The sequence below is a fragment of the Cyrtonyx montezumae genome, unplaced genomic scaffold (genome assembly GCF_038088225.1).
Source record: "Cyrtonyx montezumae isolate F1298 unplaced genomic scaffold, pur_monq_1.0 scaffold_3, whole genome shotgun sequence".
NCBI lineage: Eukaryota > Metazoa > Chordata > Aves > Galliformes > Odontophoridae > Cyrtonyx > Cyrtonyx montezumae.
The window spans coordinates 138,221,834-138,247,604 of NW_027072034.1; the positions used below are offsets into that span (position 1 = coordinate 138,221,834).

The 25,771-nt window shown below is 39.7% G+C and overlaps 1 protein-coding gene across 1 annotated transcript in view; it reads right to left on the reverse strand.

Annotated features, from left to right (window-relative positions):
• The window catches only part of LOC136051485 (ankyrin repeat domain-containing protein 26-like), a 33,598-nt gene extending 8,162 nt beyond the window's left edge, over positions 1 to 25,436 (reverse strand). The window contains 26 exon segments of the mRNA XM_065740924.1: positions 981 to 990; positions 1,099 to 1,192; positions 1,386 to 1,561; positions 2,379 to 2,393; positions 2,395 to 2,532; positions 4,209 to 5,165; positions 5,765 to 5,904; positions 6,225 to 6,274; positions 8,362 to 8,575; positions 9,478 to 9,616; positions 9,824 to 9,857; positions 10,476 to 10,611; positions 11,326 to 11,560; positions 11,720 to 11,729; positions 12,236 to 12,999; positions 14,487 to 14,614; positions 14,989 to 15,049; positions 16,278 to 16,350; positions 16,431 to 16,464; positions 18,844 to 18,894; positions 21,336 to 21,490; positions 22,247 to 22,384; positions 22,801 to 22,907; positions 23,023 to 23,196; positions 23,437 to 23,551; positions 25,234 to 25,436. Of these exon segments, the coding sequence (XP_065596996.1) occupies positions 981 to 990; positions 1,099 to 1,192; positions 1,386 to 1,561; positions 2,379 to 2,393; positions 2,395 to 2,532; positions 4,209 to 5,165; positions 5,765 to 5,904; positions 6,225 to 6,274; positions 8,362 to 8,575; positions 9,478 to 9,616; positions 9,824 to 9,857; positions 10,476 to 10,611; positions 11,326 to 11,560; positions 11,720 to 11,729; positions 12,236 to 12,999; positions 14,487 to 14,614; positions 14,989 to 15,049; positions 16,278 to 16,350; positions 16,431 to 16,464; positions 18,844 to 18,894; positions 21,336 to 21,490; positions 22,247 to 22,384; positions 22,801 to 22,907; positions 23,023 to 23,196; positions 23,437 to 23,551; positions 25,234 to 25,436 (4,351 nt within the window).
• Positions 25,437 to 25,771: the final 335 nt, after the last annotated feature.

Below are 25,771 nucleotides of genomic sequence, written 5' to 3' on the forward strand. Positions count from 1 at the left end.
TGAGAACTCAAGAAAATAGCAGCATAAGTCTGGGTATTGGCTAGGTGTTAGAGATCATCTGTTTTTGAAAAAATTGTTTAAAAAAACATATAAAATTGTTAGCAATTATCACCTCTGCCATTTGGCTTCTGGAAGAAAACTATGAAGAATACAAAGAAACTTCAAATACAGAATCATAGTATTGCTCAGGTTGGAAAAGACCTTCAAGATCATCAAATCCAACCACAACCTAACCATACTACTCTAACTCTTAACAATGAACACGCAAAAGAGCTTCTCTCATCCACCATACATTTGAAAACAATGCCGTCTTAACCAAGGGGGAAAGAGCAGGCACACGTGTCTTCTTGAGTCAGCAGCACAAAGTTCAACTTCCACACATAGTTATTTTCAGAACCACTTCAACATTAATTAACAACCACGGGTATAACAAGGCCTACAGTTCACTGCTTAGAATACATAAATAATTTGCTTTATATAAACCACAGGTGACATCACCTTATTTATGCTAATATCAATCACCTTATTTATGCTGCTGCCACTGAACAGGGGGAAATTCCAAACCTTTCACCAAGTTCAGAAAATAATTCCACAGGGATTTCTCTCTACTGCTTCGTGAAAACAAATACACATCAAGCAGCCAATGGAAAAGCAATTCCACACAGCAAAATCCTTGTCCCAGCTTGATGATGTCAGTCAGGCCTCGAGCATGAAGCTCTTGGAACCAACACACACGTGAAATTTCCCTAAAGAAACCGGCAGAATTCCTTTCAAGATGCACATTCCAATACGTGTCTGTCATGTAATGTCATGAATGGTATAAAGAATAAAATATTTAAACCAGCAAATTAATGTCAAAACCTCAGCGTTCAGTAGACTTGATATATTATTACAGGAAAACTCTTAAAACCAGAAAGCTGGGGAATGGACCAGCAGGATTTTCAGAGTACCCTACAGTCAGCAGAGCTCAGGTGACTCACCTCCTCTGCACTGTCCAGGAAAATCATATAACTTTCCCATGAAAAATATCCAGCTAGGCTCAGAGGCTCCCCACCACCCCCTAAAAAAAAAAAAAAAGCAACTTTATGACTGGCTTACTGAGGCTGAGGCTTGCAGATCCTTCTGAAGAGCTTCAGTTCTATTGGTTTGTTGTTTGGTTGTGGCTTCCAGTCTGGCATTTTCAATTTCAAGTCTTAAAGAGAAATAGAGATCATATTAGAGAGATCCATAATAGCACAAATTGTGAAAGAACAATGTGAAAGAATGCAATCTAAAGCAAGAGCTTCCTTCAAAAGCATGTATTACCATGGCAATGCAACAAGGCAATCCTGATGTTTTCAGACTCCCAGAAAGCAAAACCTTGCTTTGCTAGGTTATTTTCTTACCTCTGCACATGTTCTTCCAGTTGCTTTATAGTAATATTAGTTCCAGAATTTGCTAACAGAAGGTCTTGCAGTTTCTGGGAAGAAGCTGATATTTCTCTTTCCTGATAGTCTAAGACAGCCTTCAAGTCATGAACACAATGCTCAGATTGAATACGCTGTTCTTCGGACTCCTGTAACTGTAAAGTAACACTGAGAATCTGCAGCAGCCAGGTTAGTTTCTCTACAGAGAACTCAGAGGGTGCTGCAGAATTTGAATATTGCACATACCTACATACACCCCCTACCCAAAGTACTGTAATCATTTACAAGTCAGTCAAACTTTCATTTCTCTTAGCAAACAATCAACAACAGATGGTTGTAGAGATATTTCATCATCTGTTACACTGGCCTCTACCATCCATCCAAAGGATCTTCTGTGACACCGTTATGAGCGCTGACACTGTCAATCCTGTCTTCTCAGTGACATGTGACACTCTGTAGCTACTTGCCTGCTATTCCGTAGAAAATATTAATTTCTAAGGACCTGCTTACAGTGTTTACAACCAACCTTATAAGATACAGAGCAATAATTTGTAAATTTAGAGCAGCTGTGTGAGATGTTGCTTGAAATAGTGGGAACATCCCACCCACAAACAAATTGTTAAGTTGTGTTTGACACCAGGAGGGGGGAGCAAGTAGGGAGAAGAAAGAACGCTGCTGCAATACCCTGCAGCCTGAAGAAGAGCTTCAGCTTTGGGGCTGAAGAATGTCCCCTACTTGCAAAAGAAAATAGTTGGTTTTTTTTTCATGATTCCAATAACTCTTTTCTTGCACTACAAAGGAAGGAGGCCAGCTGGCAAAGATTTCAATGGCTTCATGAATTATGACAGGGTATCACTGCTAACCTCTTAACCTCTCTGCTACTCACATTCAGAACATAATTTTTCTCTTCTACACCAGAAACAGGGAAAAACACCCTCGGATTTATAGGTATGAGTTACAGTTTATCTGTACCTTGTTTTTCACCCTTGTCCAATTCCTTTTGCAAGCGCAAATTGTCTTCCTCAAGATCACTTCGGCACCGTGTAGTAACTTCAAGTGTTGCTTCTGACATAGACTGCTTTTTAAGAGCTTCAGCAAGCTCCTGCTGCAGCTGTCTGACCGTACACTGAAGAAACAGAAGAACAGGAGGAAATGCATGACGTATCACTTTACTTCTTTAAACTGTCTAGATTATATAATTCAGTCTTCAGAGTGAATTGAAAGGTAAGAAATTTTGTCTCCACCAGCAGGCACTTGCACACAGTAACCTTTATCACACAAGCACACTGCCATCACGTATTTTTTTTCCCCTAAGAAAACACAAAGAACTCTGCTGCAATGTTTGACTGCAGATGTAACTCCAATGATCAAAGGTGTGACCTTATATTAGACCATTCATTGTGCTTTTCTTTCACTATGCAGGCATAATTAAATCCACATGTGTTCCTGAATCTCCTCTGAAGCTTTAAGAAGATGCTGAATCACATCCTCTTAGAGCCTTCTTACTGAGTTCACTGTGGATTAATATGTTCTGTATCTAGGAACTTCAAAAGGAGGGAGGAAGAATATAAAGCAATTCACAAGTTAAGACAACTGACAACTCTCTAAGAGTTATTTCCCTATGTTACCTTTAAAAATAAACAAAAATAAGGCGTCTATCTGACAGAAGAGTAATTTCAGCTCACTACTCATATCGTTGGGGGACACAAACTTTATTATCAAGGTATCTAAAAACTGAATGTGATCATTTCCTTTTCTCTAGAAAGGAAAGAAAGATTAACCAAAATGGTTAAGCCAACTTCTTAATCATTACCCTACCTGGAATCGAGAATACTTTACTTCTAAGAACATTCATAATGTATTCTCCCATTACCTACAGCTGTATAACTGCTCACAATCACAGAATTGCAGGCATTGGAAGGGACTTCAAGAGATCATCTGAGTCCAACCCCTTTGCTGAAGAAGGTACAAGGAATTCCTTGCTCCTACCATCCCTGTTATGTTCCAGTCTTTCTCATTTTCTGTAATCTACATGCAGATATGGGAGCAATACTTGTTCCTTGCACATTCAAGACACCCAGTATGCTAGTAATCTGCATGGCAGCACATTTCATATTCATGCACTCTATCAATTTTCGAGAGGAGATTTACTTATTTCCTAATTAGTCTTTCTTCCGTCTGGCTAAACAGATTTTTGCAGAATCATAAAGAATGAACACATTTACATAAGCCTACACATCAGAAAATACGTAAGACTTTGATCAGTGTCTAAAATCAACTTCTTGGAGGATTGGCACATGCCTCAGAACTCCTAAAACACACACATAAATTAATAACGGCATAACACTAACACTTCAATTTTCTATCATCTTAAGAAGAAGTGGTTTTTTCTTCTCTTTCTTCTGCATGAACATACTATAAATCCATCCCTCATCACTTCACTTATCTGCATGTTCACCTCTCTACCCTTGAATATTGGATGGTTCTTCTAATACTATTTTTTTTTTGTGTTGACAGTGCAATATGTGTAGAAAAGCAGCACTCTACAGGGGACTAAGGAGAAAGGATGAAAAAATTCTGAAGGATCATCTTCTTGACCAAGCCCTGTATTTCTCTAATTTCTGCTCAAATCTGAGCAGTGACCATTTACCAAAGTCTTCCTTAACTCCCAGAGAAAAACAATGAACCAGAACAAAACTACAAAATTCAGTCCTATGCATATAACATACCTGATGCGTTTTAGAAATACAAAATCATTTTATGAACTGAAGCATTTTAATTTATTCTAGTTGTATAGCTTACCTCTCTTTCTACTTTGTCAGTCTCGTGTTTAAAGACTTGTTCCCTTAAATCAGTACACTCGGTATTTAATTCCTTGTTTCTCTCTTCCACGAGGTAAACTTGCTTTTCAGTATCAGCCCTGAGTTTGTTGAAAGTATCATTACATCTGTCCTGGACATCGTTCACAGCCTTTTCTTTCATAATCCCCTTGTTCTGCAAATCTTCCAGCTGCTGATGGAGTAAAATATTTTCACTTTGGAACTGAGCCAATCGCTCCTGCATAGATTTCTGCTTTATCATAAATTTGCTGACTTGATCTTTCTCAAGTTGCCAAGCATGATGACTTTCCTTTGCCTGCCACTGGGCTTGATTTAATTCTTTTTGTGTCAATTCTAGAAGCAGTGTTTCTTCTTGAAGTGTCTGTTTCAAACGGTGAAGCTCATTTTCTAGGCTACTAGCTTTGCTTTCCATTTTACTCAGCTGCTGAGTCAAGCCCTTGGTGGCTTCTCGCATATCACAGAGCTCATGATGGAGCTTGTCTTGTAAACGAAGCCACTCTTCACGTTCTCTCTGAAATGTTCGTTCGACATCACTTTTCAATGACTGATGACGTTCAAGATCCTGGACAGCAGCGTTCAAGCGAGAATGGAATGATTCAATCTCTATTGCCAGTCTGCCTTTGATTTCTTTTGTCTGTTCAAGCTTGGAAGTTAGCACTGCAGATTCTGTTCTGAGGAAATTCAGCTGACCGCTGTACTGAAGTACTGTCTGTGTTAAGGCTTCCTCATTCAGTTTAAGTTCCTTCTTAAGATCTTCATTTTTTTCTTTCATAGTCTCATTGTCCACTACATATTTTCCTTCATCCTCCTGGTGCCTTAGTTTTACTTGATCAAACTCTAGTCTTAGCATAGCAATCTCTTCTTGCAGTAACTGATTTTTGTACAACAGATCCTTTTCTCTTTCACTAGTGTCAGATTCCTGAGTGATAAAGGACATGAATAAATAGTCACTTGGGAAATTGTGGTTTAACCTGGCAGGCAGCCAGGCACCACACAGTCATTTGCTCACTCCTCACCACTAAGTGGGATGAGGGAGAGATCTGGAAACAAAATTGAACTCATGGGTTGAGATAAAAATAATCGATACAGGCAAATGATGAAAAAAAATGGAAACAAAAATGTGGTGGTAGTATAATAATAAATTCAAAACCCAAGCAATGGGATCACAAACAGCCTCAACCAAGTTCTTTCCTAGTTAATCCCAAAATATCTGGGTGTTTCACAACTAAAAACCTTAAAAATGATGGTAACAACTACACAATGAAGAACAGCAGATAGCTTAAGAAACTGGGTAAACAGCATCTTATTTTCCAGTGGCTTCCTACTTCCACATGCAATTCAGGTATATATGGGATTGATGCTGCTATCCAGAGTTTTTTAAAGAAAGCAGTAACAAAACCAGGTCATAGTGATAAACTGTAGATAATCCACCAACAGGCACAAAGAGTTATTTTTCTTATGACTTTAGAATGAGCACAGTGAAATATAATCACATGCATTAGAAATGGAACTGCTTACCTCTGAATTTTTTTCCATAGTCTTCCTTGACTGTACTTCCAGATCCTTCTGCCTCTGCAGGTGGCTGTTCAAAATTCCTTCTTGTAGGGCTCTAGCACTCTTTTCCTGAGTGAGCTGCATCTGTATTTCATCACGCTCTTCTTCAGTCTACAGCAATATAATGAAACTTGTGAATCCTGAGCAAAATCACAACTAGCAATACCTTCCTGTTTCATTCTTTGCATTCTTACGTTCTATTAATTCTAATAAGAGCTGTTTATCATAAAATCATAGAACGGCCTGAACATCAATCTTCCATGTTTGCAAATAAACATGTTTAAGCACTGCATGTTAACTGGTTAAGCACTGGAATAGGCTCCTCCAGGAGGTGGTTGAGTCACCATCCCGGAATGTGTTTAAAACCCATCTGGATGTGGTGCTCAGGGACATGATTTAGCAGTGGGTTGTTAGAGTTAGGGTAGTATGGTTTGGTTGCTGTTGGACTTGATGATCTTGGAGGTCTTTTCCAACCTGTTGCAAAAAATTAGCGCTCTTAAGTTTTATACTTAACGAATCACTCTCTATAACAAAAGAAAAAGGTAAAACTACCTTTCTTGGAAATGTACAGAGTTTAAGCAGAAACCCAAGTTATCTTTCTAACATACTATATATACACACTGAAAATAGAGATGTACACTTATATGCTTACAGGCAAAGATCTGCCTGTAAGAACAGCACAAAGCCAACAAGTAACATTTCCAAAAGCACACTAATTCCATTAACTATATGCTACTGCAAGGACTTAAGCCTACATCTGTAACTCAGTGCTAACATTTAGAAATGCTTCAGAACATGTCATTATATTTTCAGTTTACCAAAAGCTAGCAATACTGCTGTACAAATTGAGCTGTATGAGATTTATGAAGACTACTAATGAGGTGAGACCCAGAAGAGGACTGACCAACTGAACAAACAGACGATAGGTTCAGAGGTTCATAGGTTCATAAGGTTGGAAAGGACCTACAAGATCATCTAGTCCAACCATCCTCCTATCACTATCCCTACCCAACTACTAAATCAAATCCCTTAGCACCTCATCTAAATGCTTCTTGAACAGCACTAGGGATGGTGCCTCAACCACCTCCCTAGGCAGGCCATTCCAGTGCCTGAACACTCTTTCAGAGAAAAAATGTTTCCTGAGGTCTGTCTAATCTACATCTTCCCTCGCGCAACTTGTGGCCATTCCCTCTCGTCCTGTCGTTATTTATCAGGGAGAAGAGGCCCACCTTCTCCTCACCACAACCTCCCTTCAGGAAATGGTAGAGTGCAATAAGGTCTCCTCTGAGCCTCCACTTCTCCAGACTAAACAATCCCAGCTCCTTCAGTCGCTCCTCATAAGACTTTAAAACTGTTAAGAAGAAGTTAAAACTGTTCACTGCGTGTCCACAGTAAGTAAACAAGAAAGTATGTTTGTATTTGGTAGTTATTTTGAATATTTTTCCAATATCTTTGTCAACAAATAAGAAAGCAACTATGAACATAAAGAGGTGCCCCAAAAAATCCGCTTTACTAAGTCTGGAAAATGAATCTGCTTCATTAGTAGTGACCGCTAATAAATAGCTCAAAAGATTGGCTGTAACATTAGGATTTAAATGGCTTATAATTATTGCTTTAATTTCTCAAAAAGTACAGCTTTTACAAATGTATAGCTAATAGTTTTGAGATTTCATATAGAAAAAAAATTAATTCCTTGCAATTTATAGATGTTTGGGAATTTTGAAAAACATTCAGAATCAAATCCAGGCCAAATTAGGAACTGCTCTGTCTTACTCATAATCCCCTTCCAGACACTGGGAGACTTCTGACACACCTCCTCGTCGACTTCTTCTCACAGAGAGAAGTGCTCCGTGCTCTGTGATCAGCCTAGAATGCCTCCGCTGCACTCACACGTGCTGATTATGATCTCATGTATGGAGAGTCCAAAAGTTGGACTCGGTGCAGCAAAAAAGACCAACAAGAGCTATCACTCCCCTCAGCTTCTTGACGCTCTGCTCCTCTTAACAGAAGCCAGGATACTCTCGGCCTACAGGGCTGTGAGATCATTCTGGCTTTTGTGGCACTTAAATCTGCCAAAGCCCCCAGGGCCTTCTCAGCAAAGCAGTTCACAAACCTGAGCATTTCCCTGGCTATCCTCACAAGGGATCCCTCCATCCCATGTGCAGGGCTTGGAATTCGTTCTTGATGTATTTTGTATAATGCCTGCTGGCCACTCCCCTGAAATAGTGTAAACAGTAATTATAAACCATCTGCATCTAGCAGATGAGGACAAGGGAATGATCTCAAATTTGACCTTCAGTCAAACACACCCACTGAACTGCTTCAATTGGCAGTCTGTGGAGTTGCCACAGTTCCTAATTTTATTTAAAAACGGAAGGTACAAAGACAAAATCTGTGAAGCGCGACTCTTAAAAATACTTGTACTTCCCTATCCATAGAGGTACTTCAGAGATACATGGATGTAGCACTAGGGGACATGGCACGTTGTTGGTGGCTAGACCGTCAGCATCTTCTAAAACGTGATCAGGATAACACACATGATCAAATACAAGATTGCATACTTAAGGCTTTGGATGTCACTTTTGAATTCAACTTCTTGGTGAGCCAACATGGATTTCAAATCTTTAGTCTCTTCTGCTATTAATTGCAACTCCTCTTTTTCATTTTCCAATTTCCAGGCTTTGCTCTGGACAGCTGTATGGTGGTTTTTTTCACGACCTATCATCTGTTCATATTCAAGGAGTATGTTTTGAATTTTCAGCGGCACAGCAGAACCTATATGGAGGAAAAAAATACACGAGATTGCACGTACAATCTATTTAATTCATTGCTGTACTGGGGCTAGGTGGCAAGGTTTTCAGGAAGTCTCTGTAAGACAGACAGAGAAGACCGTGCCAAATACAGACGAGTCCAACAGACCCACTGCAGGACACAGTTTAGCCTATCAGCCAAGCTCATGGTACCTCCAAGTAAGCATGTATTGGAAAGGGCAAAAAATACCACATAGACAGAGAAGGAGGAAAAAAAAAGCGTAAATAACAGCAGTGGTAACGTAAAGGTAAGATGAAGGAGAGAGAGGAAGGAGGATGCACTCCAGGTGTGGAAGCAGATTCCTAATCAACCTGTGGAGAGGACCATAATGGAGCAGGTGTTTTCCTGCAGCCCGCACTACAGCCTGTAGAGGGACTTATGCTAGAGCAGGGGAAAAGCATGAAGAGGCTGAAGGAGCAAAATTAAGTGTGTGAAAGTGGTGGGTGGAAGGTGTTTCATTTATTTCTTTTTATCTTTCCCACTACCAAATTTAATTGGCAAACAATGAAATCAATTTTCCCCAAGTGGAGCCTGTTTTGCCCATGACAGCAATTAGTGATGGCCCTGCCTTTGTGTCAGTTCTTGAACTTTTTAAATTCTATTTTCACCTCCTGTCCTGCTGAAGAATAGAAGTGAGAGGGCAGGTAATCCATATGTGCATTTTGAATTATTAGAAAAGATTAAGAATATTAGTGCTGCTTATATTTATATCAAGCTATGTGTATACATGCAAGCATATTTGATTATATATATATTTTTTTTGGCAAAGATATTTTGGGGAGCAATTTGTCATGACTTACTAAGAGGTACCAGCAGGAAAAAAGAGAGGAACTTGTAACAGAAAACAAAGTGATTTAGAAGTTTACCTGCATAAACCGCACTAAGCTGTTCTAACAGCAACATAGCTTTTTTGCAGTTTGAAGTTGTCCACTCAGCATCCCATGTAGTTGTGCCAGAGGACTGTGTTAAATCAAGGTCATCAGTAACAGCCATCTGTGTGCTGACCTATGGACAATACAGTGTGGTAAGTATACAACACTATATTATTGCAGATCATTATAAATGCAAGAACAATTCATCCTCTCACTCAGAGATTTGGCTAAAACAGTACAAAGTTGCATACTAGCAGAAATCGTTTGCATCTTGAACTTGATGTAAAAGCTATTACCCTTTAAGTGATTAAAAGCTGATAAAAACGTAATTTTACAGTACCTTTTTCTTCTTGCTCCCTGTTCTTGTTGCACGTCTGGAAAACAGAAAGACACTTCAGTACTGGAATGCTTATACTGCATTACAAACAATAACTGAAATTGCTCTGAAAACTTAGTTTCAGAAGAAAATTAAACTACAGTTTAATAACAAAACTTTTTTACATGTAGTCGAAGGCAAAAAAAAAAAAAGAAACAACAAAAACACCTCTTTATGTGTACTGAATGGCTATGTTTTCTACATGGTATTAGGAATTATAGAACAGTTCAGGTTGAAAGGGACCTTAAAGGGTCATTAGGTCCACGTGGGGAAAGGGAGCCTAAAGAAGACTATCTTGCACCCAGTCCAACTGTGTCCTGAAGATCTCCAATCACAGGAAATTCTATCATGTCACTGGGAAGACTGTTCCAGGAATTGACTGTTCTCCTTCAAAAACATCTTTTATACCAAGATGATACTTCTCCCAGTGCAGCCTGTACCCACTGTACCTTGTTTTCTCCACATGGCTCACATCCAGCTCGCCAACCACCTGTACCCCCAGGTCTTGTTTGGCATAGAACAATCCCTATGCATTCAGTTTATAAATCTTACCTTTCGTTTTCAGGCCAATTTTTGTAATTATTAAATTATTTATAATATTCCTTATATTTAGTACCTTTCTTCATCTTGAGATTTATCACTGACAGTGCTATCATCCATTAATCCTTGAATCTTCTGCTTAGCCTTCTTCTTTGAAGACTGCCTTTTCTTCTTCTTTTTCTTCTTCCTTTTTGCATTCAGAACAGATTTACAGCATTGAACAGAAAGAAAAAAAATCACCAATTGCGTACATTATATAAAAAAAGAAACACTCTAGGAAAAAAAACAACACAACAAAAACAAGACCAAAGATGTCTGCGATAAAACACAGACTTGATTCCCAAGATCTTGGAAAACATTCAAGCTGTAACGCTTCTCTGTCCCAATCAGGGGATGCACATAGAGCACAGATTTTCCTCAAGAAGACACAGATAAAAAAATCCTGCCTAGAGTTATGCAAAAGCATCTGTGTCTTCTTCAAACTTTTTAGACCTGTTTGGTAATATTATCTTTCCCTTTTTCCTGACAAAGGGGATCTGAGTTTAATGAAAACAAGTACACGAGGAACACTAGCATCTCCTAGAAAAGGGAGAAAATAAATTAAGTTTCTGCTTTTCTGTTCTGAGTGGCTATTTATTAGGAAAATAGCTTCTTCTCAATCTCCAGCTAAGATTCTGAAGACCCCATTAGTGTCCGTTTTAAGGAAGAAATTCACAAGATCTCTATCTCCTCCAGTGAAATAAAATTGAACGTCCAATGTGCACTCAGTTCTTAGAAAAACATATTTTTAAAAGCTTGAGAATCATGGGACAACTCGGCATAGCTTTCACTGAGGAAAGTGCTTCAAACACAAGACCAGAAAAACCCTGAAGCTAAAACCCCTAAATATTACAAATAAAAATTACAGATTATTTTATTAGTTTACCTTTTTAGTGGCATTTCTGTTAATTTTAATCTCTCTTCATATGAAAAATTCTCTGTGTGCGTTTCTTCTTCTATCGTTTTTTCACTCTCAGTTTTTTCTTCATTCTTCCTTAGAGCAAGCTTTTCTTTCACTGGTTGACTGGTAATATCGCCTGCTGGTGTACTGAATTTATCAAGATCTTGTTTCTCCATTGTTTGCATTTTGAAATGTTTCTGCTTCCCTTCTTCCTTCTCAACCTACGAAGAGAAAGTTAAGCTTCATGTATTTTTTTGTTCCTAAAGGCGATAAAAACTGTATGTAAGACCAAAGAATCTAAGGCTGACTTCTGAAATAATGAAAAATAAAAGAAAAAACAAAAAATTGCTCCACAAAATGTATGAAGTCATTGAAAATACTCTGATTTCACTCATGATTTAAAGTATCACAAAAAAACACAGCCCTTAGGACAGAAACAATAAGTCATGACTGATGGATAAGGAATTAGATGGACTACACACCATTAGTTGTAGAAACACAAAATAAAGAGCGCATGTATGACGGAGCACTTCCTTAATGACGAGGAAAAAGAAACCCCAAACTCACAAGCAGAAAGTTTCACAGCAATCAGGAGTTTTAGTGAAAGGCAATGAAGGCACACCATGCACAAATCACAGCAAACGAAGAGATTAGTCAAGACCCTGTTCAGAAGCTATTTTCATTCCTTGACTGAGAATCAAAATTGGTGTACTTGTATGCATTTCTTTTTAACAGCAATGAGGTGATCACTACTTACACTGGAACTGACTGCCACCTATTGTTAAACTGAAACACTACATTTTGTTTTCCCCACAACGTAATTAGAAGGTTTTGAGAAAAGTACCACTCTAGTCTCTAGTTTTTTATTTCCATTCCTCCCATTTCCTTGATTTCACTAAGGCAGTCTCTGGAAATCCTTGTCAAATTTCCTCTCTCTTATCAAACCAAGTGTACTTTCATCATTTGTGAAAATCCGTCTTATTTTAGGAGGAATATTAGAAATGCCATCCAAAATATTTGTTTCTAGACAATGTCTCAGGGAATATTCAGGACTTACCTCTACATTCCTACTAATCCCATTCTCATTCTCTTCCATTTCCTCTCCTTTTGCTAGCGGTACTTCTGTATTATCTGTGCACTTAGCACAGTCTTTTTCATCTGCACTCCAGATATTGTGCATGTTTGCATTTAAATTACTGTGATCAGGAAGGACGGCACAATTTGAAATGACAATTTCCAATTTGGGTTCTTCTAGGTCTGCGTTAAGTTTCGTATCTCCAAATTCACCTTTACTTTCTAACTTATTACTTGATTCTGTCACCCAAGATGAAACACAAAAATTCTCCAGTTCTTCCTTGAAGTCATCTTCTGCCACTTCTGCCGCAAGGGACGTAGTTTTTTCAGATTCATCAATTTCACCAAACAGCTGCTTCAGCTTTGCTGTAACCTTTTTAAAAATTGCTTTCAATTCCATTTTCTCATTTTCAAGCCACATTCTTTCATATCTTCCTTCCCACGACTTTAGATTTAACTGCTTGTCAGCACTGTGGGATTCCTTGTTTTTTGCTAGGGCTTCCTGAGGAGAAATTTCTGCTCTGTCAGTCTGCTTTTCATGTGCTGTCCTTTCTACCAAGTTGGTAGTTTCTAAAATACATTTAACCTTAAATAAGCAGATAGAGACAGACAAATTACCAAGAAAAAGGAAATTACGGTTAAGCCAAGTGATGATGTTGCAGACTTATCCGATCATGCCACAAAAATAAAAACACCACCTTATTTATTTATTTATTTTAAGAAGGAAATAGAAGGATGTAGTTTAGAAACAATGGTTTTTCTTCCTTTAGATTTCTCTGATCACGAGCATTGCTTTTACCAGTTATAGAGAGAAGGCAGGCTAAAAGGACTTTATGTTTTAGTACACTACACAAAATAACAACAAAAAAACCCGACCAAACAGAAACCAACAAAACTATCAACAACAATGTAGAACACAACTGCCTTAAACTCCCCATCCTCCATCACTTTCTACTATCTGGCACTCTACAACACCCTGCGAGCTGTGTTAACACAGTGTGAGTGATTAACAAGCTTTTTACTACCCACCACAAGGAGAACTGGCTACATTACAATCATTTGTGCTCCCCGGAGTCAGAATTATTAAATTCCATTCCAAGCTTCCAAGAAAAATATTTACTAGGAAAACCTGTTGGTTCCTGCCCTCAGCTCAAAAATCAAAAAGCAAAACATCTACCAAAGCTGTACCACGCCTCAAACCCACCAACTGCATCCTCTCTGCAGTCTCCTCGTAGCTCTGACTTCACACTCTATTCCTCAATGGTGCTGACTGCTCATATCACGTGTCACAGTCCCTGCAACATGCTCCTTGGTTTGTGTTCCCTTCAGAATTAGGCCTGCAGCCTTGGTGTCCCAAGAGGCCAAGACCATTGATCTTCTCACACTGGTTATACAGGCCCTTTTCTCCCTCCACATCCTAACTCTGCAAAAATCTTTCACAATGGAGAGGAGCATCTCAGTCAGCCAACGCTTGTACCAGCCATTCTGCTCCCAGGCTCCACTCTTTTTCCATGTCTACTACCTTCTTTCAGTACTTAACTTCTGGTAATAAGAACATTAATAAGAACAGTAGGAGTGAGCAGATGTAGTTTATAAAAAGAGTAAAATCAAAGTATTCAAAAACAAAGAAAATAATGCACACTGCCAAGTTTGGCTTCTGTGGCTTCTACAAATGAAAATACATTTTAAAAGAATTATTTGATCTATTTTTATTAGCTTGTTTGTTTTTAAACAAATATTTTACCTACATCAAATCTTGAACAGTAAATAAAGGGCTGACTCCTTTTGAAAGTACTTATATGCTTTCTAGAGCCTTCAATTTTAATTACACAAACATTCTTCATGTATACAAGTCAGTGACTATTTTACTTCAAAACTATCTGTAGGTGCATAACAATCCCAAGAAAAATGTTTTTTTTTTTTTTTAAAAAACCTGACAGTCTGAAGTATGAAGTATGAAGTATGACTGAAGTATGCAGACATGGCAAAGTATTAACAGGAACACTGTTTACTGTTGCTTATCTGTATTGCCCTTAATAAACCCTTGCACTTGAATCATCGCAGTACACTTACTTTTGTGCTCGAGGTAAATGCTGCCCTTGGATTTTCTTCACATCTATTTAGACACAAGTTTTCACTTCCTTGTTTCAGCACTTCATGGAATTTATTATCTACTTGTTTACACTGCTCTTCTTCAGCATCTTCATCATCCATGACAGGAAAAAGGAGTATGAATCAAATGAGTTATACAAATAGCAACAGGCATTTTACCCATTTAAAACACAGGAGAGGACTCCTCTGGGACAGTATGGACAAGAAGCCAGGTAAGGGCAGGGTGGGGGAAATACTTATCACAGACAAAAGATTAGGAGGGGACTCAGTATCTTCATTTTCATTATCTGACTTATTTTACCCTGAAATGACTATTTGTTCTGTTCTCATAATACTACCTTCTTCGTTTACTATAGCCAAGTGGAAAAAAAACCCAACAAAAAACAACCACACAAAATGAAATTACTTAGCAAGCTTTCATTTGTATGTCATTCTATCATGAAGTCTTTTCCAAATAACTTACTATTATTCTGGAACTTTGGGGAAACATTCATTAACACTGCCAAGTTTGGCTTCTGTGGCTTCTGCAAATGAAAATACATTTTAAAATAATTATTTGATCTATTTTTTATTAGCTTGTTTGTTTTTAAACAAATCTTTTACCTACATCAAATCTTGAACAGTAAATAAAAGGCTGACTCCTTTTGAAAGTACTTATATGCTTTCTAGATCCTTCAATTTTAATTACACAAACATTCTTCATGTATACAAGTCAGTGACTATTTTACTTCAAAACTATCTGTAGGTGCATAACAATCCCAAGAAAAATGTTTTGTTTTTTTTTTTACACATAAGTAAAATACATCTACACTTGGGATTGCAGTCTGGTTGCTTACTTGTATGTGAACACAACTCACGTAACTTAAGTGTTCCTTAAGCTTGAAGCATAAATAGGTTATATTTAAACTCCACTCAGTGACAGATCTGTAAATTTCAAAACAACGCTTGAAATAGGCATCACTTCAATTTAAATCAATGTAAGCAAATGGAATGATGTTTAAAGTACACATGCTTCCATCTCCAGCATTGCAGAGTGTGTTGAACTACCAAATCCTAATCATTGCAGAATCCCAGTGCAACTGACTACATACTCCAGACATCACTGAAAAAAACGTCAATCCTTCAGAACATCAATAAGAACAGTAGGAGTGAGCAGATGTAGCTTATAAAAAGAGTAAAATCAAAGTATCCAAAACCAAAGAAAATAATGCAGCGTGAGATTATGTACAAGCACGGAATGTCATCCCACAGAGAAAGGAAAAAAGAAAAAGATCCTTATTTGAGCAGCTCAAGCATTAAGCACTCAAGGAACCTAGTGAGAAAGAAAAGAGAACCAGGTGATGAACAGTTTGACTAGATTTTGATAAATAAATATTCTTTTTGATTATCAGTTAGCATTCTACCATGTAAACTAGGGGAAACCATAGCAAAGTTTGAAAGAGAACAAAATAGGTTATTAACTTACCAACCCCTAAAGTCTGCAAATCTGACTCAAGGAACAGCTACAAAAATCTGTTTTTTTATCTTGGTATCTACTGCGTTTTTGCCCCAGACCATAAATCTACTGCATGTTCTGCCAAAGGTACATCTCTTTTTGGAAAAACTCAGAGCTGAAGAAAGGTTGACAGACCAGAGACTCCTTTTAAGGAGAAAAAAATGAATTGTCTGGAAAAGCAGTTTACTGCAATCTAATAGAGAACTGCCTTAAAATAACTTACTTGACATAGCCATTTTCCTACAAAGGCACTGTACCTTGGGGGTAAAATCCAGTTCTTCTTCGTCAGAAGTATGCCGACGGTCATTATCGTCCTCTTTTTCAGAACTTCTTAGAAAACAAAGCAAAATAAATACTGGTTCTCTCAAATCATTTCTCAAGTAAGTGTTTGGTATTTTTAGAAGTCTCACCTTATTGAACCTCCTCCGGAAATGTCATCTATTGCTGTTCAAATATAAATGGAAAAGTGGAAATTAGATTTTGCATAGTAAAAATTAATCAGTACCAACACTGAACATGGAAAAACGGTTCATAATAGTATGGAAGCTGGAGTGGCCAATTCAATAAAAACACCACGAAGGAAAGCATCTACAAAACAGTGCTTTTTCAAACTATATTGTAAAAATAAAATGATAAAAACAGAGATAAAATGAGAGATATTTGCATTTTATTTGCTGCTCTTCCAAGCTATGGATTATTCTGAAAAACGTAAAGAAAATCAAAAAGCATACTTGAGAGCTAAAGGCTGTCCTTAGATAGAAGAATCACCAGCAGTTCTCCACAGTGAATCATCAAAGGATATACAAGAGACAAAAGGAGCATTACCCGGGCATGCTATACTACACTGCAGGTTTTCATCAGTCCAGTGGAGGTAGTAATTCACACCTAAGATCATACGGTAAGTCGCGTCAGAAGGGATCTCCAGAAGTCTATCAGCCAACTACTTAAAGCCAGCTCAGCTTTCAGGTCAGGAAAAGTTGGTTAGGGCTTTATTCAGTGTAGTCTTGAACACCTCCAGAAGAAGGGAAACGGTCCAACCTCTCTCTTTTGCCATCCTTATCATGGCAACACTTTTCATTTCCAGTTAGAAACTTTCTTGCTTCCATTTCCACGTGGCTCTTGCACTTCTACCTCCTGCCAGGTATCACAGGGAAGCACCTGGCTTTGTCTTTTGATCCGCATTAGAAGCCACTGTTAGGACCTTTCAAAGCTCCCTCTTCTTCAGGCTGAGTAAGCCCACTTTCTCAGCCCCCTCTCACGGGGCAAATACTCCTTCACAAAAATGATGGCTCCCTAGAGAATTAGCTCACTGCTGAACCATCAACCTCTCCTGTAGCAGGAACTCAGAACTACAACCAAGGATCAAGGCACAGTCTAGTGAGTGCCAAATAGGGGCAGACAATCACGTTTCTCGTCTCCTGGATTTCCTGCTCTTAAAACAGCCCAGGCTGCAGCTCTTAGCTGCCACAGCACCCTGCTGGCTCATGCTCAGCTCGCCCTCTGCCAGGTCTCTGTCCTTTCTGCCACCCTGTCACACAGTCCCACCATGTTTTGTAGGAAGGGATTGTTCCTCACCATGAGGGTCTTGGTATTTGCCTTTGATGGATTTCTTACAGTGTCTGCCAAATCCACTTCACCAATTGGCCAAAGTCCCTCTGAATGCCAGCTCTGTGCTGAAGCATATCCAACCATCTCCCTAATATCAGATCATTTGCAAACTTTATGAAAGTGCCTTTAAGTAGATATATCCTTCGGGTCATTGATGTACTGATGAAAACTGCACGGTAGGAAAACAACTTTTGTCCTCTTAACAACCAAGACAAAATAGAAGGACTTTGATTCCCAGCAAACAAGGAAAAACAAACGTATCTGACCTCCACATAGAAGTCAGCATTCCCAAAGTTCTTGAACTAATTGTTAACGATCATTAACAAAATGAAGGGCAAATGAGAGTACAAATTCTGTATTTCCTAAACACAGAGATTAGCTGAGAATATTCCCTGATCTGAACACAGCTTTCTGAAGATGCAATACAGTATACACAATCAGTGAAATCTCATGTAGAGAGATTCACCAAGAGGCTGAAACTTCCAATGTTAATGTTCTAACGTTAAATGGGTTAAATGCGTACAGTCTGATTTTTGATGTTTTCCTCTACAGACAAACACAGAACATTCTTAAACGCTAACAGAATACTGCAGTACATATAACTAACTAACTCAGTACTAAGACTCTATCTGCTAACTTTACACACACAACAGAAAATTGCTGCTGTGTAGAACAGTTAAACACTGGACAGGTGACTTCAGTTACAACTTCAGTAAGTATCGCTAGAATTAATCAAAACAGCTCATTAACTTATCTGAACTTTTGCTTTCAACATATAATACATAGAACCAATGATCAAAACCAGGTCACACTATCCTTTTCAAGGCAGGACAAGAATTTCACGAGATAGCTTTCAGCTAGACCAAAGTCACAGCCATGATGCATTGACACAGAAATGAGATCTAGTCCCTAGGGATTGCCTGTTTCCACTTTATTTGAATCCCGTCCCCATTTCTGAGCAACAGAAGAACAGACTACCAAGCAAACAAACATACAACCCAAAAAACAAAACGCTATCACAAGCGACAAAAGCAAACGCTGAATTCAGTAATAATGAACTCATGCAAAACATGCAAACAAATAAATCTGCCCCAAATTCACTCTAACTTATAGATCTTAAACCACCAAGATATGGATCTGCAAGATAATAAACCTATGATGTGTTTGTGCATCACAAGACATGTTTCATATTTAAAATACTGCTGTGCATAATACCTTTCCTTCATTCTCCTTTTCTTGATGTCTGCTTAGGAGATTGTTGCATTCCTATATCCACTAAGGGAAAGGCATGGAAAGCACAGACGAAACAGTGACATCAGAATAAATTTAAAATCTTAGAAGACTGGAAAACACAAAAAGCACACAGACAAAGCTACAGCACTGGGAGAAAGCACTGTGACTATGATGTGCATTTGTGTGCATATATACATCCGTGTTTCAAAACAGAAGTAATGGAACCGTATCCCTTCATCAAATTCTTTCACAACAAAGCTGTCACTTTTCTCTGGAGCAGAAGGTCATCCTGTTTATATTGATTTTATCACAATACATGCAATAATGTGGAAAAACAGCTATTATCAGAAACATACATTTATGAAACAGATAAAAAGGATCACAGAATGGGCTTGGGTTGAAAAGATCTCAAGATGGTTTCTCATCCTTTCTGTTTTCCTCTGTTTCCTCAACGGGGGAATATAGGAAAAGTTTTATCTGACCTCAGGAGATATAAATCACACAGGAGTGCTGATGTACTTTTCGAAGAGCTTTACAATGCCGAGACTAATTCTCTAACAACTTGGGGAAACAGTGAAGGAATGGCACACTAGTACGTGCTACAGTGGCTAAAAACAGTCACTGAAGACATAACTCAAAATAAGAACTTCACCATTATTATTTTTCTTAAAAATAAACTCCTACTTAAAATCCAAGAGGTCGGCCACTCAATACGTTAGTTCTGGAAATCAATTTGCCTGTGATTAATAAAAAGGTTCATGTTCTGATATTCAAATAATCATGAGCGAACTTCTTAAAGATGCTGACCTGTTCAACATTCTTCACAGTCGTCTAACTAGAAAGTACAAATGTAGCAGAAAGAATAAGGTCAACGTTTTAAATGGCAGAAAAATAACAGAGAAAAGCAAAAAAAAAAAAAAGAAAATAATTCCAAAGTGGGCGTTTCTCTGGTCTCTGCCTTGGAATCCCAGCTTCTCCTCTAACGAACACTTTGAGGACTGTTACTGTGGCATATTGAAAGGAATCGCATGATGCAGAGTGTGGATGCAAGCCAGAGACTGCAAAATTAATTCCAATATTGTTCCTACTATGCTATTGAAGTTTCCCTCTGTGCCCTCCAGTTCACCTGCTGGGTCACCTCTAAGAGTCTGTTGGAAAAGACCGTTAAGATTTAAACTGAGTTCCAACCCCCCTGCTTTAGGCACAGGCACCTCCCTCTAGACCAGGCTGCTCCATCCAGCCTGGCCTTGAATGCCTCTGGGGCATTCAAGGTTCAAGGCATCCACAGCCTCACTGGGCAACCTGGACCAGCGTCTCACCACCCTCACAGTAAACAATTCCATCCTAATATTTAGTCTACCTTCTACTCAGAATAAGAATCCTTCATATTTTAAAGTGATCCAGGCCTGTCAGCCCTTACTGTGGAGAAAAAGAGAAACTATCTACATGCACAGAAGGTAGCAACTGAGTGGGTTTGGGATGAAAACAGGATTTTGATGATTAAACCAACTGTATCAAGCCCCACCGAAGAGCAAGCAAACAAATCTGCAAAACCAACCTACGAGAAACTTTTCCAACCAATGTTGATTTCAAAGCAACTGCTCCTAAGTCAAAGACAACATCACTTGGGTCTAAAATCTATTATATCTGTGAAGAGTCTGGGAAGAAAAAATATGCCGTGTATTCTTTGTTTATACTTCCCAACACTTTACAATAATAATAATAAATGATGAGCAAGTGTAATAGATAATGAATTGTGTTTGACATAATTCTGACACAAAGCCCTTAAAAATAAGGAATAAATAAAATCTCCTATGTTAGCGGGGCCTGAAATGTAAATGGCAAGGTAAACATTTCCTTTATACTAAAACAGTGGTTTTCTAAGATTCCTTTGGGGCAATATGAGCATATAAACGCTGCCTGGATTTTAAAGGAGTTCCCTTCCTTTAATTACAAAGCAACGAGGCAAGGCTATAGTATTTCTGGATCACAAAGTCCTGTGGTCTTCCTTAAATAAAACCGATTGGAGCTGAAGAAAAGCATCACTTTTATCATAAACCAAACCATGTCCAAAAAGATGCAGTATACACAAACACTGTACCATTGTTGCTGATGAAGTTACCTGTCCAAGACAATTTTTGTTAATGTCTCCACAGCACAAAAACAACTGTAATTGAAGGTGAAAAGTTATGTGACTTTCTACAAGGAGCTTAGTACGGGTGAGACTATCACAATTAAAACAAAGTGACAGAAATCCTGTGGAACTCAACAAAACATGCATCTTCTTGCAAGTCACAACTGTCCTCACAATCTGTTGAGATGCATTTCAAAGTAGCCGCAAGCAAGCACATTCATAAAACTTCTTGCAACAGTCGAACTGATGCTTCCACCAAAATCAATACTAAGCGCCGTAAACTAAAAAGATACAAACCAACCTAAGGAAGAAACCATCATGATTTTCTCATTAGCTCTACCACAGTTAAAAATCCTACCTCGGTCCATAGCAGGTGCACCCAAGGTAAAGCCAGTAGCACTAGACTTGTCAGGAGTCATAGGTACTGCGATGTCTTGGCTATCACGTGCAGAAGCTTCCCCTGTGTTCTCCCCGTCTGCCAGTTGTTTACTAAGACTATAGAAAGAGAGGAAATGCATTTGAGAAAAATAATCCCATACCTGCACACAACACTTAATGGAATAGTAAGAGCCTCCTACTATCCACTCTAGACACATCCATAGCCAAAATGATTGATATATTCAGTCAGGGTAACACAGTCTACTTATTGCCTGACTGTAACATGCTAAAGTATTCCAGACATGACCATTCTATACATGCACATCCATATCTATGAAGTTATTTACTTCTGCTTGGCACATTTTTGCAGTCCAGTTTTTACAAATACAACCACACACTTAGGAACAAATGCCATGTGTTAAACGCTCACGCATAAGAGTAAGTAAAACTGCTCAGTAATTTAACAAAAGAAATAACAGCTAGATCTTTTCTGAAACAGAAGGTAGATGGTTACTGGGCAGGGGAAGTGGAGACAGTGATAGCAATGGTTCTGTTTGTAAACTCTTCTCAAAACATTTCAGTTTTTCAAGTTCCACCTCAATAACTGTGGGCTACAGACACTTTAATAAAGAGTGAATACTAGGCAGATATGAGCTTAGCAACAAACACATGAAATCTTCTAGAGAATTTTGAGCAGAAGCCCTCTTCAACTTTCAAATCAACACCAGACACATGAACAGTACATGTCAGAAGATGTCCCTGAATACATCTTCAAGAGGGGTCTCAACACACAATTAAACCTTGGTCCTGTTATTACATAGGTCCAAATCCAACACCGATAACTGAAAACTTAGCAATAAATTTAAAGCTTACCTAGAATGTCCGTGAATAATAGCATAATCCTCAGCTGTCCATCCATTAGTGTCTTTATGGGAAAGATCAGCACCATAGCAAAGAAGAAGTTTTATCAACTTAAGCTCCCCACCAGCCGCAGCAGTCATAAGAGGGGTTCTGAAGCATCAAAAAGACAAAATATATAACTTTACTCAGACATTGTAATTATTTTAATCCCCATTTGCTCACCTTCAAAGGAAAATAAAATCACTTTATGAACAGAAGAGCTTCTACATTGACAACGCTTGAGTACAAGCTATGTGACAATCTGAAAAACCCTCTAGGGCATAAATGCAATGCTGCTGGCACGACAGCACTTTCCTGCCACAGTGGCTACTGCAACTTTTCTTGCAGTTCTCAATGCAGAAAACATGCAGTAATGCATGACACCAGCTTTCAGACCTGCTTTCACCAGTCACTCAGGGAACTTCTTCTCTGTGTGCCTTTCTGCTTCAACACTCAATCCCATACTTCTCATCAGTCCAACTTGAAGACAATTTAGGTGACCCACAGAGTTTAGATCACCTCCTCACCTTTCACCTTTATCTCGAGCGTGAACATCAGCTCCTTTTTTAAGGAGGAGCTCTACCATCTCTTCATGATGTTCAGAGACAGCGAGAATAAGGGGAGTACATCCCTCCTGAGAGGACAGAAATAACTCAAGTTAAAAATCAAAAGAAACAAACGAAGAAGCTTCAATAAAAATCCTGATGCAACTTTTTGGAAGATCTTCCCTACCGAATCTCAAAATGTACCTTATTCTTAGCATCAATATGGGCACTGTGCTCAATTAACATCCTTGCTAGAGATGTGTTAGGAGCTACAGCAGCCATGTGAAGGGCAGTGTTGCCGCTAGCATCGGCCAGGTTTGGATCAGCACCGTGCTCCAGCAGGACTGTCGCACATTTTTCTTGCTGGCACTGTACTGCCTGGAAACAACACACACAAAAAAAGGCAAAATTTCCAGCAGTCATATTTCACCGTGTCACGACTACTACAACTTCTCAATCCTGGAATATAAAATCATTTTCCAAGATGAGCTAGCCCACGCCAATTACAGCTTGCATGTTTCTAAACAGACTTACATAAAGAATCTGGTAAGACATCCATCTTTTAAAACACAATCAATAATTCCTACTTGCATACGGAGCATAACATGTTCTACCTACCTTCATCAGCGGTGATCTGTTATCTGTGTCAGGAAGACTGAGCTTACAGTTGTTTTCTACTAGAAACGTAACGACATCCGCATGTCCATTTGCACAAGCAAGATGCAGTGCTGTCCTGAAAATTAAATGTGTAAATTGAAACTGGTAGCTAAATAAATCATTTCAGTCTGTGGTACACAAATAGGGCAAATTTAATTTCTCCATCCCAATCACCTCCCAAAATGTTAAACACAATAAAATTAAAAATCCCAAGCTCGTTCCATTACGAGTAACAGAAGTTGTACACCCAAAGCCTGAGGAGGGCTAGGAACAACCTTCCATAGCATCTGCTGAATGAGACAACATTTTCTCCACTGGAAAACTGAACTTTCACAAAGATTCCTGTGTCAAGGCACTGGCTGCTGCCTTTGACAGAAAGTTGCTTGTGGTACAGTAAGGGAGACTAAAGCTTGGGAATCTGAGAGCTGTGGTGGCATGTAAAATTCTAGGTTCTCCCAGGATCATTCACACACCAGACTCATATCATAGATGCAGGAGATGGGTTTTATAGGAAAAATATTCATGCACTAGCTTGGTTATTACTGCAACCAGTTTGGTGCAAAAGTGTTCTACATCTGACAACGTCTGGCAGAGCAGATGGCAGAACACTGGTATTCTGACTAAAACAAATAATACCTGACCTTCCTGGTGCTTACAGCTATGATATAAAGGGGATATCACAGAGGAAGTCCCCTTCTGAGGGGGAAAGCTGTGTTTCCAATACGCATGAGAAAATTAAACTTCTTTTCTTCAGGTTAAAGACAGAAAGAAAGGGGCTTTTTCAAACTGCTAAGGGTCTGACGACAACTACTCAGTGTGCTTGTATCCAAAGCTGCAGTCATCCGAACAGTACCTGCAGGAGTTTCACCGAATCACAGAACTGTAGGGGCTGGAAGAGACCTCTTTGAGTCCAACCCCCTGCCAAAGCAGCTCCCTAGCCTAGGTTGCACACGTGGGTGTCCAGGTGGGTTTTGAACGTCTCCAGAGAAGGAGACTCCACCGCCTCTCTGTGCAGCCTGTGCCAGTGCTCCGGCACTGCACTGCGAAGAATATCCCACACACATTTGCGCAGAACTTCCTATGCTTCAGTTTGTGGCCATTACCCCTATTTCTATCACCACACACTGCAGAGAAGAGTACAGCCTCATCCCTTTGCCTCCCATTCCTTAGATACTTATAGACATGGCTCAGATCCCCCCTGAAGCTTCTTTTCTGAAGGCTGAACAGATGCATTTTCCCCCCTAAAAACACAGGGCAAGGCAGCACAAACAGAAGGCACAGTTCCTCCTGCATGGGACACCTGCTCCAGCAGAGCAGCAGATGAGCTAGAAAGCAGTCAGCATCTTTCTCCCTCCAAGGTCACGTAAAATCCTGCAACTCGTCAAGAATTTATAGGGAGTGTTTTTCTTTTTCACACAATCATTAAAGGTTGGAAAAGGCCTCCAAGATACCCAGTCCACCTGTCCACCTATCACCAACGCTGCGCATTAAACCGTGTCCCTTAGTATCACTCCTACACATTTCTTAGGGATGGTGACTTCACCGCCCCCCTGGTCAGCACGTGCCAGTGCACAACCACTCTTCTGAACAAAAAGTTGACTTCAACATCCAACCTGAACCTCCCCTGGCACAATCTGAGGCCGTTCCCTCCCGCCCTAACAGATCCCATCACGGGTAGGCTGATGAGCCTCCTCCACAAGATCAGTTCCTCCAAGGCAGATCACCCACAAGCTCCTTGCTACAGCCCGCCGCCCTCACCGCTGCTCCTTGTCGCGTCCATCGATGCTGTACTTCTTCAGCGCCAGCGGCACCTGGACCAGCACTCCTGCAGCGGCCGCTCGGTGCAGCTTGCTCAGCTTCTTCGGCCGGAGCTCGTACGCACCGGCGGGGCACGGAGAAGCGGCGCTGCAGGACGGCGGCGGCTCCCGTTTCTTCTTTCCGAATGTGAATATCTTCTTCATGTCGTCTCAGGAGGCTACCGGGACGAGGAGCCCAGAGCACAACGCGAAACCCTGCTGCACGAACAGCAACCCGCAGCCAAATGAGCGGTTGGGCGTCCGGGCGACCGTTGATCCCCATGGCAACGCCGCGACCACGAAAAAGAGGCGGGAAGCGGAGCTACGCGGTGCCAGTGGGCGCGCGCCCGCAGACAGCAGGAGAGTATGCGCATGCGCAGACTCAGTCGCGTCAGGAGCTGAGTGGACGTTTCCGTCCTGGTTTTGCTGCTTGGTGCTGCTGAAGCATCGGCAGGGCTCATTCTTGGTCTCCCTGTGGGTGTTATTTAATAGGGGCCTCA